At 43.2% G+C, this 27,670-nt stretch overlaps 4 protein-coding genes across 4 annotated transcripts; 2 read left to right on the top strand and 2 right to left on the bottom strand.

The window, feature by feature from the left end:
- Window positions 1–705: 705 nt before the first annotated feature.
- On the bottom strand, window positions 706–11,709 carry LOC110506572. The gene is made up of 16 exons (XM_036964571.1): window positions 11,546–11,709; window positions 10,954–11,057; window positions 10,644–10,773; window positions 9,777–9,933; window positions 9,534–9,627; window positions 9,280–9,416; window positions 5,715–5,781; window positions 5,468–5,619; window positions 5,016–5,097; window positions 4,769–4,920; window positions 3,071–4,543; window positions 2,534–2,878; window positions 2,355–2,454; window positions 2,099–2,266; window positions 1,767–1,871; window positions 706–1,654 (listed from the first exon to the last, which is right to left on the bottom strand). The coding sequence occupies exons 2-16, from the start codon at window positions 11,040–11,042 to the stop codon at window positions 1,522–1,524; spliced, it is 3,384 nt and encodes a 1,127-aa protein (XP_036820466.1). The 5' UTR covers window positions 11,043–11,057; window positions 11,546–11,709; the 3' UTR covers window positions 706–1,521.
- A 269-nt stretch (window positions 11,710–11,978) lies between these two features.
- Window positions 11,979–13,754, top strand: thap11 (THAP domain containing 11). Its single transcript, XM_021586296.2, has one exon. The coding sequence runs from the start codon at window positions 12,125–12,127 to the stop codon at window positions 12,956–12,958; it is 834 nt and encodes a 277-aa protein (XP_021441971.1). The 5' UTR covers window positions 11,979–12,124; the 3' UTR covers window positions 12,959–13,754.
- A 2,687-nt stretch (window positions 13,755–16,441) lies between these two features.
- nrn1lb (neuritin 1-like b) lies at window positions 16,442–21,656 on the top strand. Its single transcript, XM_036964572.1, has 3 exons — window positions 16,442–16,445; window positions 19,507–19,654; window positions 19,927–21,656. The coding sequence occupies exons 1-3, from the start codon at window positions 16,442–16,444 to the stop codon at window positions 20,228–20,230; spliced, it is 456 nt and encodes a 151-aa protein (XP_036820467.1). The 3' UTR covers window positions 20,231–21,656.
- Window positions 20,838–26,733, bottom strand: LOC110506105 (dynein assembly factor 1, axonemal). Its single transcript, XM_036964323.1, has 10 exons — window positions 26,449–26,733; window positions 26,207–26,342; window positions 26,019–26,110; window positions 25,599–25,820; window positions 25,098–25,264; window positions 24,776–24,897; window positions 24,490–24,656; window positions 23,575–24,281; window positions 23,282–23,347; window positions 20,838–23,051 (listed from the first exon to the last, which is right to left on the bottom strand). The coding sequence occupies exons 1-10, from the start codon at window positions 26,573–26,575 to the stop codon at window positions 22,749–22,751; spliced, it is 2,109 nt and encodes a 702-aa protein (XP_036820218.1). The 5' UTR covers window positions 26,576–26,733; the 3' UTR covers window positions 20,838–22,748.
- Between the last annotated feature and the right edge of the window lie 937 nt (window positions 26,734–27,670).

Below are 27,670 nucleotides of genomic sequence, written 5' to 3' on the forward strand. Positions count from 1 at the left end.
AGACTAGCCTACCTTCATCAGGGCAGAAAGCACCCCAACGTTCTTTTCATTTAGTAACATTGCATCATTAAAGGATTTTAAACCAACTTTGGGAAGTTGTAGTCCGAATGAACATTCTGTTAAAGTACATCTGATGTCACATAGGGGCTATTAACTAAAGAGCCATTCAGCTAGCTAGGTTGCACATAAAATATCCAATCAATCAATTACGGTATCAAAGGCTTTTAAAATGTACTAGAATTTAGCTTACGGGAGAAAAATCGCCAGGCGTTCAACTGGGCTGATGGACTTCCGGTAGTTGGTTTCCATCGGGGCGATCCTGGCTCCAACAATCTGGAGCAGGTGATTGAACTGGCTGCGGTCCAGACAAAAGTAACTTCGAAATTCCTCTCCAATCGAAGCTTTTGAATGATACGGAACTCCCCTCCATGCTTTCGGGACTTCAACCATTTCTGGACCCACACAGACCTGCGCTTTCCGCGGGGCTGGCCCCGAACACCGGCCCAACAGCGCGATCAAGACCACCTTCCACAACGTTGGTCTCATTGTTGAAAGAGCCTACGCTGCTATCTTAACTATTTATTATTGCATTTCGCTCCAAAACTATGCATTTGAGGTAAATGATAGGCTCTCACAATTTTTTGATTTCATCGAATAAATATGTATGCTACTTGGCAAATAAATGAATAAAATATGTAAAGAAATTATGTAATTCAACTTTTTATTATGGAATCCCACTTTTTTTACTGGATATGGGTGCAACAAAAATTCAACATTCTACGCATACAATTTAATGCATACATTCGATTTACTACACAACGGATTACAACTGCCTCTGCAACGTAATGCTGTAAGGCAAACGAATCGTTCCACTGGAAATGAATGTACTTCTAGTCTACCAAAACGCATACACAGTCGGTGTGTACGGCCTGAAAACTGACCGTTTACCAAGAACCAAACGAAAGCAAACACGGCCAACGAAACCGGGCCTACCTGAATTAGTCCAATAGAAACTGTCGTATCCATTTTCTGTTTGGAGTAAATGGTTGGTTGCAAAACGTTTTTAAACAGAATTGGAGTAATGATTACACCCCAAAGTATCGAATGCGAAAGTTTGAATTATTGCTTTTTTTATTCTGACTGTACTGTGATTAGCTGGGTCGATTTTGAAAACTGGGGGCAGCATGAGGACATTAGATTATGTCTACAAACTATAGTGCTTGTATTGGTTGTGTCTTTCAGGTTGCTCTGATGGAAGCCAAGGCACTCTTAACCTCAGGGCTTTAACTCCAGTCTCCTTTCTCATCCAAAGGTACGTACAAATGCCAGACTACTGAATAAATCAAATAAAACATTTTGCAGTAATATTCAACAAATATAAAAGAAAGCCATATTCAAACAAATACAACACATTTACACCAGGTTACATGGTCTTGTCCTGGCTGTGTTTGAATGATAAATATTCAATCAAATATACAACATCAGCCCTCATTTGGGCTGATCATTCTCAGTATAGGCTGATCATTTTCTCCTCGGTTTGGGAATGACGTAGTTACCACTTGTTGCCACGGGAATGAGGAGCTTTCGGGATTCCATTGGGAGATATTTCTCAATCAATACATTTACTGGCATGCTGTCGGTCACAAACCCCTGTCTGGAGAGAAAAACAGAGTTAGAGAAAGACGAATGCACTCACACACACGAGAAGGAGATTATAGTACATACTGTACACTTAAACACCTGACGAACCACAGCTATAAACAAACCTCCGCATCAGCAGCTCTACGTCCTCTACCTCAATGGTCTTCCTCTTGGCGTGAGCAGCAAACGTCTCCAAGTCATCAGCTAGCCGGTCAAAGTAGTGCTCCATTCTGGTAAGTAAATGTTACACATGCATTCATCCATCAATACCTTATAATTAAGAAAGTCCTCTCTTCTGTCACTAATACATACATCAATGAATTTAACATCAACGATAAAAGAAAAGTTGCATTCTGATGTTTTCCTGTCTTTAAACAGATCGGTACATCACTAAATCACTTGATGTGCAAGTTAATGAACATAAGCACTTTTCCCTAAGATGGGTGTAGATTCTTACATCTCCTTTAGGACAGGGTAGACATCTGTAGACACCTTGGTCTTGGCGAAGTGTTTGAACACGCTCATGACGTAGCTCTTAGAGAGACCAGGATCCTTCTTGGCTGATCCAGTCCGCTTTCCCCTCACCGCTTTGGGCTTCACCGCAGCTGCAGCACCAGCCGAAACACTGAGGCCCCAAAAGACAACAGATTAGGTCACAAACTAGCACACAATACTACTACTAAAATGATTGCATGTGTTTGTGTGTGACTTGCCTTGGTTGAAGGTCTTTGAGAACAGTGGGTGTGGCCAGGGGGTCAATAGGCAGAGCATTCCTCTTCTCTCTGACAAACGCAGGAGTCTTCATGGACAGCTCTGTAGGAAAGAAGGGGTTAGTCATCACAACATATACGCATGTGCACACACACCTGAATACAGATTTTGTGGATCCAACCTTCACTCTGGATACCATCCCCCTCTTCCACATCATCCCAGTCCTCCTCATGCTCAGCTGGGCTCTGGGCAGTGATGGGGTGCAGGGATGAGTTGCTGCTGTGAGGGGCGTTGTTCTCAGGTTCAAAGGTAATCTCTAAAGGGGGGATGGAGTTCTCCATCTCCTCATTGCCAAGGCTGGTGCCAGTTCTACTCAAACCTTCCAGCTCATCTTCCTGGGGCAACGGGGAGGGAGGGACGCTGCCAAGGGTTACTGTGCGGGTGTGGGCGCTCTCACTAGCTCCCACCTCCGGCCCGCTGTGCCACTCACCAGCCGTGTCCCCCTCTGACCTTCTGCCTGCCCACCCTACAAAACACACAAAGACATCAATAAAACAGTCTCACAAATACTACATTAAATAATAGAATAGACCCACAAATATTATTTTTCAAACTTGAAAGACTGAACAGTCTTGTTGACAAGCAGTATTTGAGCCAAGTGAAATACTGTCCACATTGGACAATGCCACATCATGCTCTCATTACCAACCTGACTCACCAGTCTCTGTAGGATGGAGCGCTGCTCCCATGCTCTTGTAGCCCCTCCCTCCTTCCATCACTCCAGCAACCTTGGCGCCACCCTCTGAGCAATAAGCTCTCCGACTGATGTGCATCGCATTGTGTGTTAAACTCTGTGATATCAATCTTTTTTCCTGCCCTTCTTCCACTACCTGTCCCCTTTCATCTGCTACATCTTCTGTTGTCTGAGATTCAGCCACCTCGTCCTCTGCTGTCTGAGATTCAGCCACCTCGTCCTCTGCTGTCTGAGATTCAGCCACCTCGTCCTCTGCTGTCTGAGATTCAGCCACCTCGTCCTCTGCTGTCTGAGATTCAGCCACCTCGTCCTCTGCTGTCTGAGATTCAGCCACCTCGTCCTCTGCTGTCTGAGATTCAGCCACCTCGTCCTCTGCTGTCTGAGATTCAGCCACCTCGTCCTCTGCTGTCTGAGATTCAGCCACCTCGTCCTCTGCTGTCTGAGATTCAGCCACCTCGTCCTCTGCTGTCTGAGATTCAGCCACCTCGTCCTCTGCTGTCTGAGATTCAGCCACCTCGTCCTCTGCTGTCTGAGATTCAGCCACCTCGTCCTCTGCTGTCTGAGATTCAGCCACCTCGTCCTCTGCTGTCTGAGATTCAGCCACCTCGTCCTCTGCTGTCTGAGATTCAGCCACCTCGTCCTCTGCTGTCTGAGATTCAGCCACCTCGTCCTCTGCTGTCTGAGATTCAGCCACCTCGTCCTCTGCTGTCTGAGATTCAGCCACCTCGTCCTCTTCTGTCTGAGATTCAGCCACCTCGTCCTCTTCTGTCTGAGATTCAGCCACCTCGTCCTCTTCTGTCTGAGATTCAGCCACCTCGTCCTCTTCCGTCTGAGATTTAGCCACCTCGTCCTCTTCTGTCTGGGAGTCAGCTACCTCGTCCTCTTCTGTCTGAGATTCAGCCACCTCGTCCTCTTCTGTCTGAGATTCAGCCACCTCGTCCTCTTCTGTCTGAGATTCAGCCACCTCGTCCTCTTCTGTCTGAGATTCAGCCACCTCGTCCTCTTCTGTCTGAGATTCAGCCACCTCGTCCTCTTCTGTCTGGGAGTCAGCTACCGCTTCTATAGTCTGTGATTTGGACACCTTCTGTCTCACTGAGTCCTCTCTCTGCCCAGCATCTCCAGCCAAATCCTCTCCATCTTTGTTGTCTAATTCCATCTTGTCCTCATTTTGTTCCCCTACCTCCTCCATCATTTTCTTATCCTCATCCTTCATTCCTCCCATTTCTCGCTGGATCTGTGTTCCCGTGATGGTGTCTTTGTCCTGGGTGGTGATAGTGAAGGTTGTTGCTGTGTCAACAGGCAGGGAGTAGAGCGCTGTGTTGCTGGTGATGATGTCATGGGTGATGTCAGGAGCGGTGAGGTCACTCTGTCCCAAGGTGAACCCCTCAGACCGAACGGTCTCACTGAGACCCTGTTGATCCTCCCTAACACTCAGCTCTGAAAAACAGGGATAGGGAGGTGGGCGTGGGAAGAGAAAAAGAGAGGTGGAAGAACTAGGTTTAAGTTCTACTCTTCACACAAAATGTAGTCTTACATAAGTCTCAATTTCCTATTGTTCCAGGTAATTTAAGTACATATCAAACAATATAATACACTGAACAAAAGACAAACAGAAATATAAGGGGGGAAGAAATGAGATAAGATGCAGAGGAAGGGGCTTACCAGGGTCTCCACCCATCGCCGGCAGTCGATTCTGTAGGGCCTCGTCAAACTCCTCAAGGCAAATTTGTTTACGATTTGTTACCTTCCTTTGAAATCCCCTTTTCTCAGTCCGAACATCCACAAAGGGTGTTTTCAGGGAGAAGGTGGTAGAGCTAGAAAATGTGTGAGAACACAGCCTCAGTTACATTTCTGACATTCACCACTGAAATTCAATGAGTAGAAGTTTTTCGAATTTGCAGCTCTTTACTTTGGAGAGGCAGAAGACAGGGATGAGAGGTCTTTTTCTGTTGCACTGCCACCTTCAGCCTCTCCATCTGCAAAAAAAGAATCTGAACATAAAATTCTATCAGAAAATGAATACGTCCATCATCAGACTCCTAACCAACATGCTATGAGACAGCTTCTACCCCAAGGTGAACCCCTCAGACCGAACGGTCTCACTGAGACCCTGTTGATCCTCCCTAACACTCAGCTCTGAAAAACAGGGATAGGGAGGTGGGCGTGGGAAGAGAAAAAGAGAGGCGGAAGAACTAGGTTTAAGTTCTACTCTTCACACAAAATGTAGTCTTACATAAGTCTCAATTTCCTATTGTTCCAGGTAATTTAAGTACATATCAAACAATATAATACACCGAACAAAAGACAAACAGAAATATAAGGGGGGAAGAAATGAGATAAGATGCAGAGGAAGGGGCTTACCAGGGTCTCCACCCATCGCCGGCAGTCGATTCTGTAGGGCCTCGTCAAACTCCTCAAGGCAAATTTTTTTACGATTTGTTACCTTCCTTTGAAATCCCCTTTTCTCAGTCTGAACATCCACAAAGGGTGTTTTCAGGGAGAAGGTGGTAGAGCTAGAAAATGTGTGAGAACACAGCCTCAGTTACATTTCTGACATTCACCACTGAAATTCAATGAGTAGAAGTTTTTCCAATTTGCAGCTCTTTACTTTGGAGAGGCAGAAGACAGGGATGAGAGGTCTTTTTCTGTTGCACTGCCACCTTCAGCCTCTCCATCTGCAAAAAAAGAATCTGAACATAAAATTCTATCAGAAAATGAATACGTCCATCATCAGACTCCTAACCAACATGCTATGAGACAGCTTCTACCCCCAGGCCATAATACTGCTAAATAGGCATAAGACTATTAAATAGTGAGTCCATGTAGCCATGAATTATATGCATTGATTCGTTCTTGCACTGACTACACTACTATTCAAAGGTTTGGGGTCACTCAGACATTTCCTTGTTTTTTTAAAGAAAATCAATTTTTTGTTAATGTTGTAAATGACTATTGTAGCTGGAAAAGGCTGATTTTAGTGGAATATCTACATAAGCTTACAGAGGACCATACAGGCCCGTACAGAGGCCCATTATCAGCAACCATCACTCCTGTGTTCCAATGGCACATTGTGTTAGCTAATCCAAGTTTATCCTTTTAAAATGGCTAATTGATCATCAGAAAACCCTTTTGCAATTATGTTAGCACAACTGAAAACTGTTTAAAGAAGCAATAAAACCGGCCTTTCATTTTTTAAATTGAACCTTTATTAAAAACTAGGCAAGCCAGTTAAGAACAAATTCTTATTTACAACGACGGCCTAGGAACGGCCTGGGTTAACTGCCTTGTTCAGGGGCAGAACGACATGTTGTTTGCCTTATCAGCTCAGGGATTTGATCTAGCAACCTTTCGGTTACTGGCCCAACGCTCTAACCACTAGGCTACCCGCCACCCCATGAAATAGTACCCAGCATCCCGGAGTTGCCTCTTCACTATTGATGTTGCGACTAGGAGGTCGACCGATTTATGATTTTTCAACGCCGATACCGATTATTGGAGGACCAAAAAAAGCAAATACAGATTAAAAGGACAATTTAAATGTTTTGTAATAATGACAATTACAACGATATTGAATTAACACTTATTTTAACTTATTATAATACATCAATAAAATCAATTTAGCCTCAAATAAATAATGAAACATGTTCAATTTGGTTTAAATAATGCAAAAACAAAGTGTTGGAGAAGAAAGTAAAAGTGCAATATGTGCCATGTAAGAAAGCTAACATTTAAGTTCCTTGCTCAGAACATGAGAACATATGAAAGCTGGTGGTTCCTTTTAACATGAGTCTTCAATATTCCCAGGTAAGAAGTTTTAGGTTATAGTTATTATAGGAATTATAGGACTATTTCTCTCTATTACATTTGTATTTCATTAACCTTTGACTATTGGATGTTCTTATAGGCACTTTAGTATTGCCAGTGTAACAGTATAGCTTCCGTCCCTCTCCTTGCTCCTACCTGGGCTTGAACCAGGAACACAACGACAACAGCCACCCTCGAAGCAGCGTTACCCATGCAGAGCAAGGGGAACAACAACTCCAAGTCTCAGAGCGAGTGACGTTTGAAACGCTATTAGCGCGCACCCCGCTAACCATTTCACATCAGTTACACTAGCCTCATCTCGGGAGTTGATAGGCTTGAAGTCATAAACAGCTGCTGGCAAACGCACGAAAGTGCTGTTTGAATTAATGCTTACGAACCTGCTGGTGCCTACCATCGCTCAGTCAGACTGTCAAATCAAATCTATCAAATCATAGACTTAGTTATAACATGATAACACACAGAAATACGAGCCTTAGATCATTAATATGGTCGGATCCGGAAACTATCATCTCAAAAACAAGATGTTTATTCTTTCAGTGAAATACGGAACCGTTCCGTATTTTATCTAACGGGTGGTATCCATCAGTCTAAATATTCCTGTTACATTGCACAACCTTCAATGTTATGTCATAATTACATAAAATTCTGGCAAATTAGGCGGCACAAACTGTTGCATATACACTGACTCTGCGTGCAATGAACGCAAGAGAAGTGACACAATTTCACCAGGTTAATATTGCCTGCTAACCTGGATTTCTTTTAGCTAAAAATGCAGGTTTAAAAATATATACTTCTGTGTATTGACTTTAAGAAAGGCATTGATGTTTATGGTTAGGTACACATTGGAGCAACGATACCCACCACGTTGATTATATGCAACGCAGGACACGCTAGATAAACAAGTAATATTATCAACCGTGTGTAGTTAACTAGTGATTATGATTGATAGATTTTTGAAGATTAGTTTATTGCTAGCTAGCAACTTACCTTGGCTTACTGCATTCGTGTAACAGGCAGTCTCCTCGTGGGGTGCAATGAGAGGCAGGTAGTTAGAGCATTGGACTAGTTAACTGTAAGGTTGCAGGTCAAAAAATCTGTCGTTCTGCCCCTGAACGAGGCAGTTAACCCACCGTTCCTAGGCCGTCATTGAAAATAAGAATGTGTTCCTAACTGACTTTATTTTTTACACCTTTATTTAATCTTTATTTAACTAGGTTAAATAAAGATTAAATAAAGGTGTAAAAAATAAAATCGGCCAAATCGGTGTCCAAAAATACAGATTTCCGATTGTTATGAAAACTTGAAATCGGCCCTAATTTTTCGTCCATTCCGATTAATCGGTCGACCTTTAGTTGAGACTGGTGTTTTGCGGGTACTATTTAATGAAGCTGCCAGTTGAGGACTTGTGAGGAGTCTGTTTCTCAAACTAGACCCTCTAATGTACTTGTCCTCTTGCTCAGTTGTGCACCGGGGCCACCCACTCCACTTTCTATTCTGGTTAGGGCCAGTTTGCGCTGTTCTGTGAAGGGATAAATCCACAGCGTTGTACAAGACCTTCAGTTTCTTGGCAATTTCACACATGGAATTTCTCAGAACAAGAATAGACTGACGAGTTTCAGAAGAAAGTTCTTTGTTTCTGGCCATTTTAAGCCTGTCATCAAACCCACAAATGCTGATGCTCCTGATACTCAACTAGTCTAAAGAAGGCCCGTTTTATTGCTTCTTTAAATCAGGACATCAGTTTTCAGCTGTGCTAACATAATTGCAAAAGGGTTTTGTAATGATCAATTAGTCTTTTAAAATGATCAACTTCGATTAGCTAACACGTGGCATTGGAACACAGGAGTGATGGTTGCTGATAATGGGCCTCTGTATGCCTATGTAGATATTCCATAAAGAAATCTGCCGTTTCCAGCTACAATAGTCATTTACAACATTAACTAGGTCTACACTGTATTTCTGATCAATTTGATGTTATTTTAATGGGCAATTTTTTTTGCTTTTCTTTCAAAAACAAGGACATTTCTAAGTGACCCCAAACTTTTGAATGGTAGTGTATATGCACGTACAATACTAATATACAGCTCATAAGCAAGCATTTAATGGTAAAGTCTACACCTGTTGTATTTGCAGAATGTAATAAATACAATTTAATTTAAACATGAACCCATGAAAAGTGGAATTGTCAGTGGGTCAAAATGAGTGGAACAGAAAATTTATTCTCATATAGAGCAGTTAACCAGTATGTTTAATCACACCTTCTAACACGTTCAGAACATGCTCCAGTTACAGATGTCACACAAACTTAACCATGCGCACACACTGTACAGTGCCGACCCTGACCTTACCTTCATGTTCAAGCTGCCTGTTGAATGCTGTTATGTTGAGACTCCGACGTGGTCGCTTCCTGCTTAGTCCCTTCACCGTATTTGACAGGTTTACTGTGGTGGTCATGTCAGGGAAATCCAAGTCAGACAGTCCTGTACTAGGAGGCACAAACAAAAACAAGGTGTGAACGCACAAACATCACCACACCAATAATGCAGAGGGCTGTGTGTCCTGGGTGCACCTCTGAGGATATCGTCCTTGTCTGTCAGCATACCTTGGGCGGTTGCTGTGAAGACTGGAGTTTGTGGAGGGCAGCTCTGGCTCCTTCTTGACTGGCCGGTCCTGAACCAGAAGGGATGTCTCCGGCTCTGACCAATCAGAGAGGAGACAGAAGAGCAACAAAGATCACTGAACAACGGGCCCTAATGTGCCCATGATGAGCATATAATAACACATCCATCTTACCGCTAGTCAATAATAAAGGCACTGACCCACACACTGTGACGACAACACTCACCTGTCTGCAGGATCCCCCTGAGTAGGTATCTAGGTGTGATGTCATCATCATAGAGAAGTGAGGCTGTGGCTGGTGCAGGCGTGTTTATCTTCCTGACTCCCTCTGATATAGTCCGCCTCTTACTGGGTGGCACTGGCAGGGTAAACCTGGAAGTGCTCTGTAAGAAAAAGACAAATGCAGATGAACTCAACACAAGCCTTGTTTAAAACAGTTTCTCTGCCCAACACAGACAAACGAACAGAAAGACAGATCTCCAAAGTAACACAGAGCAGACACTACAGGATTCTCTAAGACATGCTGTCTTGACAAGGATGTGATTCCATAACTAGAACGAGCTGTGGCTCAAAGCAGCCTCAAACGTTTTCAGTCAGACATTCATGCTTGCCCTACAGAGTTGAAATATCTAACCAATACATTTTTTATTGAATAACATTGTGTGTAAAGAGCTGTAATGATTTGACACTTTGGCAAGGACAAACACATACTAGTAGTATTCGTCGCTCCTGCTCGAGAGTACACATTCTGGGTGATGCGATACAATGTCATCATCTCACTGGCTCGTTCTCAGGAGAGCTCTCATTGGCTATTGCTGATCACCATTCTCAAATATTGTCATTGCATATGTCACACTACAAGAACATTGCAGATTTTGTGCAGATAAAATCAAACATGTTTGAAAATATTAGGACGTCAAAGACAGGATCGGAGCCCTCTGATTGCGTCTCTGACCCGCCTACATTAAACAAGCGTAGCTGATGGCCGCGCACCCAGAGTAGGCAAGAGGATTTTGTCTCCGATCTCAAAAACTTGTCTGAGACAGCTAAAATTGGGGCCAAAAATCACAGTGTAGACCCGGCTTAACCGGACCTTATGAAGCTTCTTTTTGATGCTCTGTTTGAGGGCCTCCTGTGGTGTAAGGGCCCCAACATCACTCCTCCTTAGTCTGATACTACATCTGGCTCTGGACCCCGGGGACTGGAACTGAGCCTGGGAGGCACTAGAGAGGACATAACACACATGGTTTATTCCAATAAAATTACACATTTTATCTCGAGATATCACAGTTGACAAGAGAGAGCCTTTCAAACTAACACTCGACAACCGCTTGCCAAAGCAAGTTTAGTTGATAGATAGTAGTAGGTACTGTGGGTGACACTTTTCGACAGTGTTGATTTACCTGTGGGTAATTGGGGACCTGGAGGACTCCGTATGAATTACACTTTGCAGGAGAACTCGAGCAGACACGTCCTCGTCTACAGAATCCATGGCACAACCTTCAGTCTGTCGAAACAGAAGAAGTCAACGTTTTATCAATATTCTGGAAATAATTGACATGTTGTCATCTTTAATTAGCTAGCTAACTACTGGTTTAGTACTTGCTAGCTAACGTGCATTTTTTATTTTATTTTACCTTTATTTAACTAGGCAAGTCAGTTAAGAACAAATTCTTATTTTCAATGAAGGCCTAGGAACAGTGGGTTAACTGCCTGTTCAGGGGCAGAACGACAGATTTGTACCTAGTTAGCTCGGGGATTTTAACTTGCAACCTTTCGGTTACTAGTCCAACGCTCTAACCACTAGGCTACCCTGCAAATAAACACATAGCTTACTACTTCTGAAAGTAAGTGGGGCGACTAACGCGTTAAAGTTAACTTCGCTAACGTGTTAAATAAAATAATTAAATAAATAAAACTTAGCTAAGTTAGCTATCCATGCTATGTTAGCTATCCATGCTAGGCTAAAGTTAGATATATCATACACTGACTTACACAATCATGGAATTCTACCGAGTCGTGTTCACGATACGTTAGATTCGTGTCGCCTCTTTATGTGGAAAATCACCGTTTTGATGTGCTATTTTATGAAAGTATTCTAAGCTTGCTAGGATACAACCAAATAAATACAATAAAAAGCTTGCTAGCTAGTGTTTACCTTTCAGCGGGTGGCTCCCGCGTTTAAAATTCAAGTGAAAACTCGCGAGATGAGAGTTTATGGAATGCATTAGGGGACTTGTAGTTTATTTAAGTTCTTAGTTCTGATTCACGCTTGCTTGGGAAGCAGTAATAATGGATACAATAGTTAAACATCTATCAACATAATAAAAGTCTGCGACATTATATACAAATACGTCTAAAAACATATTAATTGTGCGCAACATTAAACAAAATGTCATATTTTTGGGGCTACCTGCTTACGACACAAAACAGGAAGTTGTAAGCATTGTGGGACGTGTAGTTCCGCTTCGAGGCCGATCGGCTTGATAACAACGCGAGGAAGAACGAAACAAAAATAAATTAGACAAAACTTCAATAGAATAACAAATTTATCAGATTTTCGTTGGAATAAACATGCCTGGATTCACCTGCTGTGTCCCTGGCTGCTACAACAACTCTCATCGGGACAGAGAGCTGCGGTTCTACACATTTCCAAAGGATACCACGCAAAGGGAGATTTGGCTCAAGAACATCTCCCGGGCCGGGGTGAGCGGCTGTTTTAGTACCTTCCAACCCACTACGGGACACCGCGTCTGTAGCGTACACTTTCCCGGTGGCAGAAAGACCTATACCGTTCGAGTACCGACGCTCTTCCCGCTGAGAGGAGTGAATGAACGCAAGAATCGAAGGGGCAGGAACAGGAAAGCGTCTGCGGCGGCTCCTGTTCCAGTCCCCAGTCCAGGCAGCATTGTCATCACCAACGTTGTTTCGACAGCCCCAGATGCCGTTGAGACCGCTCAGAGCGATGCAGTCACCGACATAGCTGCTACTGATGGCCCTATCGTGGTGCAGATCGGTCCGGACGGCGAATACCTCGGACCAGTAAATCCAGCCGCGCAGGGTGACGGGTCCTGTTTTACTGCAGTCGTCTCCAGCTCCACTGACCTGGCCAGGGGCGACGATCCCCCTGCAGACGCCGCGGCCACTGCCCAGCAGCAGACTGTGCAGTACTACAGCGTTGTCAGCAACCCGCTGGACCACGCGTACTCGCTGACCACCGGGACCACCTCGGCCGAACTGCTTCGGAAGCTGAACGAGCAGCGGGACATCATCGCACTCATGGAAGTGAAAATGAAGGAGATGAAGGCAACCATCCGCCAGCTGCGCGTTACCGAGGCCAAGCTACAGGAGGAGGTGCGCGAGCGGGACCGTTTGCTGTCGGCAGGAGCAGCGGTAAAGAAAATGTGACCATCATTCCCACCCAAATGATGGATAACTAAAGACCGTCGCGACCTAAGACTCTAACGTGAGATGAAGGGGTCCGTGGAGAACAGAGCAAACCCTCTTTTTACGAAAGCGATGAGAATTTATTTTCAATTGAGGGATAGCAACTTGTTGGTCTACTAATGCTATTTTTGGCTAGCTAGTTGATAGTAATAATCCCATAGTTGCCTATAAAACATTGCCCAGTTTAGTCCACCCATGTGTTTGCTAAGTGCAAGCAGCCTTTTAGGAGAGTGTCAAATCATTGACGAATGAGTTATTGTGGATCGCCTGGCTGCAACTCTATAGCCTACTTTCGACAGAACATTTAAAGGGAGATGGGGAAATTATTAGGCCATTGTTTTGTTGTTAAGCTGTTTGTATGTCAGTGTCTGCAGTTGAATTCTCCTTGCAGTATATTAAACACCAGCTTTTCAGCTCAGAGGCCATCCTCCTAAACAAGGTTGCTTTGTGACTCGTAACTGTGGGAAGATGTGTTGTGCATCATGAAAGTATGTGTGTTTATCAGGTGCCTATTTCCACCAGAGACCTGGCTTGATCCATGGCTCCATCTGGTTGTAAGACTTTAACACCACCTAGAGGTTCACTGTGACTGGTGTCTCAACCTTCTCCTCCCAAATGGTTTGATACAGTATCTGCAGTTGGCACTCACATATGGATATTATGTTAACCTCTGACTGTTGAACTTTGACCTGACAGCAATGACTGTTCTGAAACTTAAACCATATCCATTTGAAGTAAATTTCATTTTGAAATAATATATCCTGCGTTGTTTTTTTATCTGTTTAAATTGTTGCATGAGTGTTATTATGAGTGTTACTAATTTCTTGGATATAGCTCAGTAGGCTGGATAGTGACATTGGTGCAGTGACCTGGATCATATCATGCAGTTGATGTCTATAATTTCTATTCCCCTTTTCAATTGAAACAGACATTCTCTTAGAGAAATCCACTAAAGTGCGCTAGGGATCTAGAATCATGACTTAATCTTATCTTGATTATTGGCCTGACGTATGTATGGTCAAGTTCTGCAAAAAATACCTAGTTAAGCTGCAGCTGGCCCAGAACAGAGCTGCAGCTGGCCCAGAACAGAGCTGCAGCTGGCCCAGAACAGAGCTGCACATCTTGCTCTTCATTATAATCAGAGGGCTAATATTAATACTATGAATGCCAGTTTCTCTTGGCTAAGAGTTGAAGAAAGACTTGACTGCTTCACTTCTTGTTTTTTATAAGAAATGTGTTGAACATTTCTAATTGTTTACTTAGTCAACTTACACACAGCACTGACACACACACTTACCCCACCAGACATGCCGCTAGGGGTCTTGTCACAGTCCCCAGGTCCAGAACAAATTCCAGTAAATGTACAGCATTATACAGAGCCATGAGTGCACGGAACTCCCTTCCATCTTATATAGCGCAAGTGAACAGCAAACCTGTTTTCAAAAAACAAATAAAGCAACATCTGATTGGAAAGCAGTGATAATGGATACAATAGTTAAACATCTATCAACATAATAAAAGTCCGACATTATATACAAATACGTCTAAAAACATATTAATTGTGTGCAACACTAAACAAAATGTCATATTTTTGGGGCTACCTGCTTACGACACTGCCTGTCCCCCATGTGAACTACTTATTCTGTGTTTCTACTGACATGTATGTGTAACTGATAGATACACACACACTACATGGTAATGTTTTTAAATGTAAATGGTAAGGTCTTTTGCCTGTAATGTATTTTTCATTATGCATCGGACCCCAGTAAGACTAGCTGTAGCCATTGTCATCTGCTAATGGGGATCCTAATAAATCAAATTAAATGATTAGCTCACATTAAGGAATATCTGGTATGGGGAGTTCATTTTTTAAAATAAAGTTTGAATCCTCTCACCAGACCTGCAGCACTATAGAGAAACTGTAGATGGCATTACACTACAGCTTGGACATCAATGTCACTGGACTTTCCCCTCCCTATTCTGTCTGTCTAGTGTCCACCCCTATTGTCATCTTTTCTCTATCTCCTTTGGCGGATCATGGTCCACTATCTTACCTTCCTTTGTTATATGGGACCTTGTGCATTCTCACCCCTGCCCTGTGTCACTTAGCATCAGAAAACTATTGTATTATTTTCTATTGTATTATTTTGATGTAGATTATATGTATTAGTGACTTATCTTTAGCAAAGACTAATTCAAATCCGTTTATCATAGTTAAATAAAGGTTAAATAAAAACAATTTTAAAAAAGAGAGATGTGGTTAGCATTGCAACGTAGGAGGCGTGGCGACAGTTTTTCATGCGAATATTCTAAAATCCGCATAAAAACAATACGCGCATTTTCCCACCAGAGATGTTTCCATCAAATTGACTTATTGCTGATAAAAATGCTGTGCGTGATGACGTAGTACACATAAAAATACATTTTGTGGTTCAATTCCCATGTGCCGTATAAAAAACAGAAGTGGGTTTCCACTGAATTTTCAACTCTACTGATGGTTTTCTCACAAACTATGATGCGTTATATAGCGAGTGTGCCCACTTGAGACGTGCGCTCTAGCGGTGTTGACTAGAGCTCATGTATAGCCTACATAGTGAGATTATTATTTATTTGTCAAATGGCAGCCAAACATCGACCATCATGTCACCATAACAAGACCCTCGATATGTATTGGAAAGGAGCATCAAGCTCATCACCTTGCACGTTCACCACCCTGTGAAATTCATCATAATTTATTTAATCTGTAGCCTAATAAACTGTATGGTTTCCCAAATCGTAGTGGGAGGACCACACATGTCATAGCGTGACTCCTAAGTTTTTCCCATATGATGGTTATTGTATCAATATTCGCGCATAAAAGCGTTTCAATCGACATATCTCGCATAATTCATTTTACTGACACAAAAAGATCCCACTATACCTAGCGGATTGCGTTTCATCAACATTTGGAATGTTTCCCGAAAAATGTTCTGTTTCCATCAGGCTGGTCATGAAATGTTTATATCCGACATGTACTTTACCAGTATAAAAAGGTTTAATGGAAACCTCCTTAATTTGTATGGATTTAAAAGCACTGGACAGTCAAAAAACACTTTGAGGGATGTCAAATTATACAGTGTAGATTAAGGAAAGGAGACGAGGAGGCCAGGTAAGAGTATTGATATGCACCCTCAGTCTTCTGACCAGACCACTCAAGAGGCTCCACTGCTGGTTTGCAAAGGGTTTGTCTGAGGGTTGACGCCTCACATGAAAGCTAAGAGCTGTTTCCCAGGGTTGGTAACCTGTATGTGTGTATGTTTGCTAGAGACTGTGTATAATGGGTGTGTTTGAATATTCGGTGTTCATTGCATTGCTAGTTATTTTGGAGTTTAAAGACCAATGATGTGTGTAAACTGGAAGACTGACTATGCAGTGTTTGAATATGTGTATATTTGTTCAACTGACATGGGTACAGGAATTATGTGTGTGACAGAGCGAGAGAGAGAGATGAATGGAGAGAGGGAGGTTCCTGATCCTAATCTGGATTTATTCTCTAACCCAGGTCCCAGTAGAGTTATGTAATGGCTTAATCTAGGCCTGTCAATCAAATTTACACAACTCTCCCTTCATATTTTTTACAAAACAAACAATTCATGAAATCCTCTATCAAACAATCCCATGCCAAAGCTCTCAGTGGTCATCGTGTGACTTGTGTAAGTGACCACACTGCCATGCATCGTTCCAAGTGGATTTGCCTCTATTTGTAAGGATATTACATTCGCTTTTGTGGCACATTTCTTCCTTTGGTTATGTTTAGCCTTGTTTGCCCCTGTTGCCCCTGTGGATTTCGTTAGCCCCTGTGTACTCTGGTTCTATAACCTATACTGTCCTTGCTTTTCATTGTTAGATATTGTTCTTCTCTATTCTCTGAACAACCATAGAGATAAAGCACATACACTTTATCTGACCATAGTGTCCCTGCTTCTTAATCTACATAAACCGACCCTCAAATCTATATAAAGATGCCATCCATTGAACTGTGGGAGATTAAACACAAGTGTGACGATTGCGGCTCTCAGCTTCCTGCCATGCTGAGACCCTTATTCTGAAATCAGATAGTCAGGGATATTGTGTACAGGACCAGTATGGGGTTGCCTGTCTTTAGAACAAAAAATACATTCCATGTGTCCTAATCTCAATCCCTGCTTCCAGTTGTCATTCTGATTGTCATTCTGACGGTAACACACACACACACACACACACACACACACACACACACACACACACACACACACACACACACACACACACACACACACACACACACACACACACACACACACACACCAGAGGGGCATAGCAGGTATCTCCAGAGGCAGACAGGCAGTCAGATTATTCAGTCAGAAGTTAATGGTTGTATTAAACCGCAGATTACTGTTGAGATATCGTTCCTCCCATGTGTGACTGTCTACAGATGTGAAACAGAACTTATCTATTAATGTACTCAGCGCCAGCCATCTGGGGGGCATGGAGGGTGGAGCAGGGGGCATACGGTAGGAAGAGGGTTGTTTAAACTGTCTGTAAAATATATTGCAAAGGCTCAACCAGGAAGGGCTGGCATTGGATGTGGGGCAGATGGAAACTCCACATATGATCTGTGTGTGGGTAACTAATGTTGCCTGAACCCGGTCCCCCCTCCCTGTCCTCTGGGGGCTGAGTTTCCCAGAGGATCCTGTGATTCCGAGCTTGTCTCTCCCAGGTGGGCCGGATTCTCTAATCCTCAGAAGCGGGCCATCTGCCCGCTTCTTCCCAAACATCGGATTATTTAACCCAGCACAGCCCACCTCACCGCCCTAGAAAACAAGACATAGCCCCACTCAGGCAGAAACTGTCAAAATATACAGGACAGATTTACTGAGTAATTCTCAATAAACCCAGAATAAATTATGTTCATTGAGAAATAGTAACTCCAAACATCTGGAATCTGCAGGTCTGTGTTAGGAGTATTTCCCCTATTTTGTAAGAAACTGTTTTGCAAACTATATGAAGCCCATATTTCTCAGGAGCTCTGCTCCCTCTTCTATCTCTCTACCAAATTGTGCTATGTGTTTTTTTTACCTTCTCTAAATGCCCTTAATACTGAGATTTGAAATGAGAATGCTCTAATCCAGTGTGCTATGATGTGACGTCCCTGGTCCGTTGCCCCCAAGCTTTCCACAGCTTGCCCTCCACCCCTCCCCTACACACACATCCCCTGGATGCAGCACGTCGGCCCTTTGCTCTGTTAATCCTGTGAACACTCACTACGATCTGCCTGTATGCTCTGCTCTACTCTTGAGCTCTGATGATTCAACAAATGAATGACAGGACACCTCACTCTGAGAAGACACCAAAATTCTGTCCGGGATTACAACACTGCTGTGAACGTCATCAGATCAGAGCCCATTAATTGTGTGCTGGGGCTCCACTGGACTCAGTTGGGCCAGTTGAGTATGAGGTCCCATGCCTGCACCGTGACTTTCCTCCTGCCTGTTGCTCTTTACCTCTGTAAGGACGCCTTTCCCTTATCTATTTATGTATTGTATATCTATGTGTCTCTGTCTGTGTGTGTTGTAGTGATGTTACTTTAGTGTGGTGAGTGCAGTGTGACACTTCATAGGCAGCCTTTATCTCACTCTGCTCTTACTAGTTTCCTCTATTTTTTCTGTTCAATTGTTTTTGTTTATTAGAATATTTTAAACTGAAGCGATGGAATAAGTAGCAGGGCAGGAGTGATGGTTTGGTATGAAGTGATGGTAAGTTGGTCAGGAGAGGAGTGCAATGGTATGGGTGAAAAAGTGTTTCTTTCTGAATCCATTCGGAAATGAAGGAGAGAGGTTTTACGAAGTACTTATCCTAATGAAATACATGCTGTTCTAGCTTGTTCCGAACAGCGCAGTGTGTGTGTGTTTATTTGTGTGTGTGCCTCCCACTGTCGTCTCTCAGGGAGTTGTGGGACAGCTGTAGAATACTATCCCACTGAGTGCTGAGGATGGGGGCGGTACCTCCTGTAGTTTACGGAGTTACTAAAGGCCATAAGAATGTTATGTTGAGAGAGAGACATCATGCATGTTGTGCTAGGACACCAGAGCAAGAGATTCATTTGTAGAGTGTGTTGCATTCACCCCAACCTTCCCCCTGTGGTGATGCTCATCTTCATGTTCCTTCTCCACCCTCTCTCAGAGCTAATGTGTGTGTGTTTGTGTGTGATTATGTGGTTGTTTGTTTGTATGTTTGCTAATGTGTGTGTACATGTGGTTTACACACACACACATACACACACAAAGACACAGACACACACACGTGATGTAACTGTAACATACAGTGTAACTGTAATATATAATGCAGGCTGATGAATGACCTTACTCCGATGCTAAAACCCCAGACATAAATAAACAAATGAAAAGTAATCTATTAACAGCAGTGGACAACAGAGCTTATCTATCTACTGTAATTCACATTGATACTCTTCACTCCCTCCCCTCCCTCAGGTCTGGTCCCTGTGTGTTGGGCTGCTGCGCTCCCTAGCTCCTGTGGCGTCATCTACAAGAGCTTTGCTCAGTGTCTCCTCACTCTGGGGGACAGTCTGGGTGACACACAGAAAGAGCAGAGCACACAGGACATTGACACAATCTGCAGGTGAGTCTCTCTCTCCCACTCCAAATTGACACCTACTCTGAATCACTCCAGCTCTCTTTCTATCCTCGCATATTCTCCCATCTCCTCTCGAAAATAACTGTTGTAAATGTTCATCTGACTAAATCACATTTTCAGTCACTCATACAGAATCAGACTGTAGCCCAACATGTGCTCCAATACCTGTAAACACGCATACGTCTCACTCCCTTACATGTCCCTCATTCACAACCTTCAGAATTCCTTAGAGTTTAGAGTTCCTTGCCCCCTTACAGATCATGGGATGCGTTCCATGTGTGTGCGAATGCGGCACTTGCCAGTTGTCCTGGAGACGCAGCGGCTGTGTGGGAGTCTCTGAGGCAAGAGTCCAGGAAGACCCAGTTTTCTGGAAACCTCTATGACATGTGTGCCAGCCGCACCACACTGGCACCCAATACCGTGCCACCCTCCCTGAGCCCACCAACATCAGACCAGACCAATCAAGAAACTCTAAAAGGGTACACGCATCACCTTGGACCCGCCTACACCACGCTTCTGCTCTCAGCATGCATCTCTCTACTGCTCCTTCTCAGGATGTAGTCCTGGCCTCCCTCAGACTGCTATAGGTTCTCTGTGAGCCTTGTGTTTAAATGGACTGAGCATCTAATTAACCAACACACACTTGTAAAAAACCCTCACTCCAACACACACACAAGCACACTCCAAAATGCATACCTCCTCCAACACGCATCCACACACACACAGAAACGCAAGAAAACACTCCCAAGTGTTATGGACATCATTATTATGCATATTATGTAAAATAGAGCTTCTATGTCAACCTCTCTGTGCAATTGTCTGTATACCACCTATCATTTATAAGAGGGAAGTACTGACATTACTGATACAGAGTTGCTCTATAATCTACATGTTGGGTGAACTCTGTTTTTATATGTGACGTGTAGTGGGGCAATATTTGATACACGTATGTATGCATATATTATATATACCTCACATGCAACTTGTAAATAAGACTAAGCAATAAGCCCATTAACTGAATTATCTGACTTCAGAAGATAAATAACAATATGCAAAAGACTATAGTTAAACCATGTGCAATCAAGTGACTAATATCAAGGAACTGTCACGAGAAGTGAATATCAAAGCAAGTATTACTTAATAACTTTATGCAATGAATGGATTCACATACAAGACATAAAGCTTAAGTTACAAAGCATTAGCAAGCATTCTAGGCATGGTCAGAGAGAGAGACAAAGAAACCATAGCTGGAGCCATGGCACATAGCTCATGGGAGAGGGAGAAAATAAGAAAGAAAGACGAAGTATCTCACCACAGCAGTTCAGGAACAAAAAATAGAAAGAATGAATTTAAGACCTTTTATAACATTTTAGTTGTTCGGATTCAGAATCTGAGTTGTTGATCAGTAGCATTATTGTAAAATGAACTTCCAATCAGATATCAGACCTGTAAAGACAACAGAACCTCTGCTACCCAGAGGTGTGACAATGGGGGTTGGTGAGATGGGGGTTGGTCAGATAATTCTGAATTCCTTAGACAACACAGAGGAATCCTTGCATACAGTTGATAAGTCACTTTGGGGGCGGGCCAGCCACTTTCGTGTTTTTATATGAGCTATAAGAGTTCACCTGTACAAAATGTATTTTACTCAGCCACCAGCTGACTAAATCCCTATATTCCCCAATCATTGATTCTTGCATTGCCTGTGTGGGCACTGGGCACGGAATAGCCACCACACACATTGTGCCTGTGGACTTATTATGTAATGATTCATCATAATGTAAAAATGATATCAGAAGCTGCACTTCACTTACATGTTTGTTTTCATAGTTTCATGTGAGGTTGCTCAGAGCAGTTGCTTTAAGGGGTGCATGCTTTGTTTTATTCAATTGTAAGATGTGAAATCAGACACACATCTGATTGATCCCAACAGTTAGATTGAATAATAATTCATGCATTCATTTGTAATAAAATATATTAACAATAATATGTATGGTGTAGCATGTAACGTGCAATGTGTGTGTGTGTGTGTGTTTGTAATCTTTGCTCTTAAATCCTTTCATAACAGAAGGTCATGAGCAGATCAATTTAATCTGTCTTTGTTCCTGCCCAGCATCCCTCAATGCACCCTGACAGCCCATGTGTCAGAGTAGGGGAGGGAGGAGGGGTATAGGGAGGAGGAAACATGAAGAGATGGTGAATTATGATGTGAACATGGTCATGAACAGAAACAAAGATTTAGAGAACAGTAGACAATGCCATTTGTGCATGCGTGTGGCTATGACGAGAGAGATGAAGAGACAGGTGGATATATTTTTTGTTAATCCTCTTTTTGGTACCTTTATTTAAAAGACCCAATCTACTAAAATCTATTCTCTAGTCTCCCTGTGACCAGTATTTGACCTGAGCACTTGGCCCTGAAATCTCACCCCCAGTCCAGGGTATATTAAATGAGAAAGAAGAGATTCTATGTGTTTTTAAATTAGCAGGTCTGTAATAATCCTACTACTAAAACTCGCAAAGACTTTGACAAAATAACTGTTCGTTAGGTTCACATTTCTGCATGATCATCATCATCATTATTCTATTTTCTAAACTTGTTTTTGTTTTTTATGTTTTATTTTCTGTAAGAATGGGCCAGTCTATTGCACATATGAGGCGCACATTTGGTACTTAAGTGCCACCTAGTGGTATATTTTAAGTATTTGTGTAACAAGCAATGAGACAAATTCCCCATACTGTACTATAACGTTTTATTTTATGAGCCCTGGCTATAATCTGCCTGGGATTATCTTGGAATGGATTTGAATGGAGTTTATGAACATTTAATTTAGAACACTGAGCCTGAGAATACAGAATATAAAGTATAACCAGTAACAGAACAGCTACGAATAACTAAAAAAAAAAAAAAAAAAAATTGTTTAGTGCAGAAAATGTGTTGGGTGTAAACCCGTGGCTGCAAAATAGCTCCATAGCAGCTCTCTGTGCTTACATTGTACCTGTATTCAGCAAAACAAGGCTTTCCCAGATTGAACACCTAAACCTAGTGTTGTTAATGCTATCACAGCCTTCTGCAGAGTTAGTCCAGCTCCTCAATGAGACAACCTGGTTTTCTGGCTTCAGGGCTCTGCCTCTGCCTGGCTTCTCCCTGAGGGTCTGATATCACCAGCTCTGGGGCATCCCCCGCCTCTGGGTCCAATGCTACCAGGTGATTGGTGGGCGATTTGTTTGACGTGTTGTTACAGACCCTGAACAGTGAAGATGAGCTTGGATCTGAGGTAGGTGTGGTCTCTGTGATCCACACAGTCCCACTCTGATGTATGATTGGATCTACATCGTTGGTGTCTCCTGAAATTACCTCTATCTTTGGCCGGAATACTTGCTGGAAACACAGGTGGTCAATTCAGACACAACACAGCTGACCCAAATTGAATACACTGCTGACTTAAATGCTGTGTTGACCTAATAAAATATTAGTATGTGAGTAATTTAGAGACTAATTGTGTGTATTTGGAATATGCATGCTGACTATTGTACAATAAATTCTAAAGGTATTCTATTCTTTCTTTTGGATAATCAAAGTTACAGCCTAGTGTATGGTATGTAATGTACCTGAGAGGAGAAGATGCAGGTGCTGTCTGGATCTTCAACATTCACATCCTCCAGATCAGGGAGATCCTGTAGAGTCAGGTGACCATTAGTCAGGGGACAAGGCTTTAGTGCTCTAAATGAAGGTTAGAGTCAAGAGCTAAATGATATGAGTCTGAGGCAGTCTGTGCTTTTGGATAAGATGCTGATGGAGAGGGACTAGATAACAACAATAAAAAGTTATTACAGTGTAATAATCACTCTATTATAGTGATAGTGACTGGTAATGCTTGGCTGTGGTGGTCAGTCTGACTCACATCAATACGAAGTGGTGGGCGTGGCTCCAGGTGGATGGTCTCCAGGTCCTCTCTCTCCTCTAGCTCAGTCACCATTGGTCCAGGACCGTGCTCTACAATCACCCCAGCTGTCTGAGACTCTGGCTGGCCACATACTGACTGCTCTCTCTCTAACTTCTCTCTCTTTGGCTGCCTTCTTTGTAGTTGTTCTCTCTTTGACTGGTTTAACAGTTCTTCCTTTAAGCTTTGTTCTGCTGCTTGCTCTCCATCTGGCTGTTCTCCCTCTTGGTCCTCTCTCTCTAGCTGATCTCCCTCTTGGTCCTCTCTCTCTAGCTCATCTCCCTCTTGGTGCTCTCTCTCTAGCTGATCTCCCTCTTGGTGCTCTCTCTCTAGCTGATCTCCCTCTTGGTGCTCTCTCTCTAGCTGATCTCCCTCTTGGTCTTCTCTCTCTAGCTGATCTCCCTCTTGGTGCTTTCTCTCTAGCTGATCTCTCTCCGGATACTCTCTTTCTGGTTGTTCTCTGTCTAGCTGCTTCTTCAGTGGCTGTTCATTCCCTAGCTCCTCCTTTTCTGGCTGTTCTCTCTGTGTCTGTAGGAACTCTTCATGGGCCTCCAGACTGTCCTCCACAAATGCCTGAATCCTCTCCTCCCAGCCCAGGCTCTGATTCTGGTTCTGGTTCTTTTCACTGGGGCTCTCAAGTTCTGGAGTTGTAGTGGTCTCATACTCCCCTGGAAAAGGTCAACACACCCTTATCGAACCTTCTCTACGTTGTGTGTGTGTGTAGGAGGTTCCAAGTGTGTGTGTGTGTGTGTGTGTGTGTGTGTATGTGTGTGTGCGTGTGTGTGTATGTGTGTGTGTGTGTGTGTGTGTGTGTGTGGGGGGGGGGGGGGGGGGGGGGGCACGTGCGTGTGTAAATATGAGAGTGTGTGTGCGTACCTCTCTCTTGCAGCTCTCTGACTCGCAGTCTCTCCCTGGCTTGGTCTCTGATGGTTGCCATGGCGTCCAGACTGTCCTGGATCTTCCTTCTCTCTCGTGTTTGCCATGATTCCCTCTCCCTGCGCTCCCCCTCTGGACCCGCTGTCCCCCACGCCTCCGCACATGCCCTTCATACCGCAACCACATGACAATCATACAGCAACCAAGGACCAACATCACAGAGCACACAATGACTCAACCATAAGTTTGACATGCACAGGCAAACAGAGACAAACTGGTAATGCACCTGTCCTTTGGGAACACAGGCCGGTCATCCAGGTACGTGAGCTGTTTTAGACGTATGATCATAGTCTTCCTGTAGTATGGGATTTTCTTTATCACTTCATTTCCCATCAGGTTCAGCACACGCTGAGGAGGAGGGAACAACAAGGGTGTAATCACACACACACACACACACATACACCGGCTTGGGTATATTATCAGCATGAAGCAAGAGTATTTGCATTTTATAGTCAGTGTGTCATGCGCATGGGCATACTAATGAATAAAGATGATATGCTCTCTATTAGCATACAGTACTGTTTATCTGTGTGAGCATGTCTTCTCACCAGTTCAGGCATTCTCTCCAGCACAGTGAGGATGTCTGGGTCATCCAGCAGGTTGTGGGACATGTCCAGTACACTGAGGGAGAGGCACTGACTCAGATGCTCCACGTCTCCCACTGTCTGCAGCTTATTATGGGCTATCTGCAGGGTGCCCAGATCAGGGAGGCAGGCTGGGAAAATACTCACAAATCAGATAGATGGAGTTGTAACAGTATAACTTTAGACCGCGTCCTCGCCCATACCCGGGCGCAAACCAGGGACCCTCTGCACACAGTCACCCACGAAGCATCATTACCCATCGCTCCACAAAAGCCACGGCCCTTGCAGAGCAAGGGGAACCACTACTTCAAGGTCTCAGAGCAAGTGACGTCACCGATTTAAACGCTATTTAGCTCGCACCACCGCTAACTAGCTAGCCGTTTCACATCAGTTACACACACACACACACACACACACACTGAGATAGCCAGATAGGTGTGGTATGTAGAGTGAGGACAGACTCACCAATGTTTTCGATGGTGCGTATGTAGTTGTTGCAGACATTGAGGGTGCAGAGCTTGCTGAGTGGTTCTAAGTTCTCCAGATTGTGTATGAGGTTCTGGTGGAGGAAGAGGCAGCGTAAGTCTGTTTGGGCATGCAGGTTCTGGATGCGCAGCAGCCCGTTGCACTCCAGCCAGAGACACTTCAGCCCAGTGTACTCCTCCAGATTCTCTATAGTGGAGAAGCCTAAGAGGGGGCAAACATAAAACAAAACATAAAACAAATAACTACATTAGAATACTACAAGAACACTAACAGCGTAGTTATACTCCACCTACAATTCTATATAGACCACACAAAGCTTATGATTTTAATTTATATAAATGATTCATGCAACAATATATCTAAACCGTCCATAAACAACAACAACAATTCCACACATACCTTTGAAGTGCAAATACAGTGTGTCATTCAATCGAGGTGTCATGTAGAGTTTATTTTGTTTGCAGTGGTCCTTCAGAAATGTCTTTGTCATTCTGAGGAACATAAAGCGTCACTAGTTAGAATGCTAGACAGAACGAACAATAATGTTAGAAGGCTACTGACAGCCAATTCCTAGCTTTTAAGATTACCTTGGACCTGAGTCCTTTTCCTTTTTCTCTTGTTGTTGGGCTTGTATGAGTTTGTCGACTTCTGTATGTGAGGACACACAACGGTCTCCTTCGAAATCGTTTGGCAGGGGGCTGCAGTTCGCCGTGGGGGCCTCCTCTGAAGTGAGAGAGGAGTATAACTTTAGACATGGCTAGACACATACGATTATTTAACATGCTGCCATGTGCTGACTATTATGCTAAATTATGGTGAACTGTCTAACCTAGTTTACTGTAAGTTGTTGACATTGCGTTCAGCAATATTTCTGCATCTCCAGCTTGCAGGGTCGTACTGGAGTCCTCGCCACTCTCTTCTTCCACCTCACCGGATTCGATGGGTTCAGGATGCATCGTCGATTTTTTTTCAGTGATTACTACTTCTATATACTATTTACTTGTTTAGTTAACAGTTTGTGTTTACTTATTAGCCAGCTGTAATAACTTGTCATAAACTCCCTATCAGCTATTTTCCGGTAAAGCTTTTCTGTGTTTCCATAGCAACGGTGAACACCAAACGACGACTGCCATCCTCTCATGATTGGTTGTGCGAGCCAGAGTCATATTTCATTTAAACTTGATTTTATCAGGGAGTCATACTGAGACCAAGTTCTATTTTACAGATGAGCCTTGAATTACACAAATAAAAGGAAATACATTATAAATAAACTAAGAAATTCGTCAGTATTAATGTGCGGATTCGATTATGCTAAACCGCGGGGCACCGGGTATGGCACGTTACGACATCGGGTGATATCGGGAGGGAGGAGCGCCCTTCTCAAATCGAACAGTAAATCTGCGCCGCTCGGTCATTTTGTCAACAAGGCAACATTGTGCACCGTCCAGAAATATACATCTCTTTTCCATAAAATTGTTTGACTTTTCTAACTATTTTTCATTGGGAAGGCAGATAACCCGTTTTTATCCCTTTAGCATGGGAAACCACATAATCCTAGTAATTACTACACGTGCTTAATTAAGTCACTTTTGTTTTGAGCCGACTTCGCCATGGGCTTTGAGCCGACTTCGCCTAGCTCACTCCCAGGAGGTGAGCCACCTCCAAATCAAATACAATCATCTTTCAGCCAACGCAAAACACACCAACAAGAACGCCCGGCGGGATTAATCGAACCCCCTAGATGGCTCTGATATAAACTCATGTAGCCAAGCCGTCTTTACACTTCAACATTTTCATTGGTCAAAAGGACTGACAGTCAATCTATTTTTTCCCCGAGATCAAAAATATGAATATTTACACAGCATACAGCGATTCCAAAATAAAACTTGTATGTAATCAGTGTATCCTATTCTGAATAATACATGTATTGTCGACCACAAAAAGGCAGAGATCCTATACATCTAGTTTTATTTCTAGTTATGTAATTCTATGCACTTATATGAACTAACTCTCACAGTAGGCTTATACAAGGCTACAACGATGATTAGGCT

Source organism: Oncorhynchus mykiss, chromosome 26, assembly GCF_013265735.2.
Source record: "Oncorhynchus mykiss isolate Arlee chromosome 26, USDA_OmykA_1.1, whole genome shotgun sequence".
NCBI lineage: Eukaryota > Metazoa > Chordata > Actinopteri > Salmoniformes > Salmonidae > Oncorhynchus > Oncorhynchus mykiss.

Excerpts from the sequence above, each read along its gene's own strand:
- LOC110506572 (XM_036964571.1), bottom strand. The coding sequence starts at position 11,042 with ATGGATTCTGTAGACGAGGACGTGTCTGCTCGAGTTCTCCTGCAAAGT. Across the intron at positions 9,417-9,533 it reads CTTCACAGCAACCGCCCAAG|TACAGGACTGTCTGACTTGG; the intron begins GTATGCTGACAG and ends TGTGCCTCCTAG. Across the intron at positions 4,921-5,015 it reads CTGTCTTCTGCCTCTCCAAA|CTCTACCACCTTCTCCCTGA; the intron begins GTAAAGAGCTGC and ends CACATTTTCTAG.
- thap11 (XM_021586296.2), top strand. The coding sequence starts at position 12,125 with ATGCCTGGATTCACCTGCTGTGTCCCTGGCTGCTACAACAACTCTCAT.
- nrn1lb (XM_036964572.1), top strand. Across the intron at positions 19,655-19,926 it reads GACATTGACACAATCTGCAG|ATCATGGGATGCGTTCCATG; the intron begins GTGAGTCTCTCT and ends GCCCCCTTACAG.
- LOC110506105 (XM_036964323.1), bottom strand. The coding sequence starts at position 26,575 with ATGCATCCTGAACCCATCGAATCCGGTGAGGTGGAAGAAGAGAGTGGC. Across the intron at positions 26,111-26,206 it reads GAAAAGGACTCAGGTCCAAG|AATGACAAAGACATTTCTGA; the intron begins GTAATCTTAAAA and ends TATGTTCCTCAG. Across the intron at positions 24,282-24,489 it reads CAGAGAGCTGCAAGAGAGAG|GGGAGTATGAGACCACTACA; the intron begins GTACGCACACAC and ends GACCTTTTCCAG.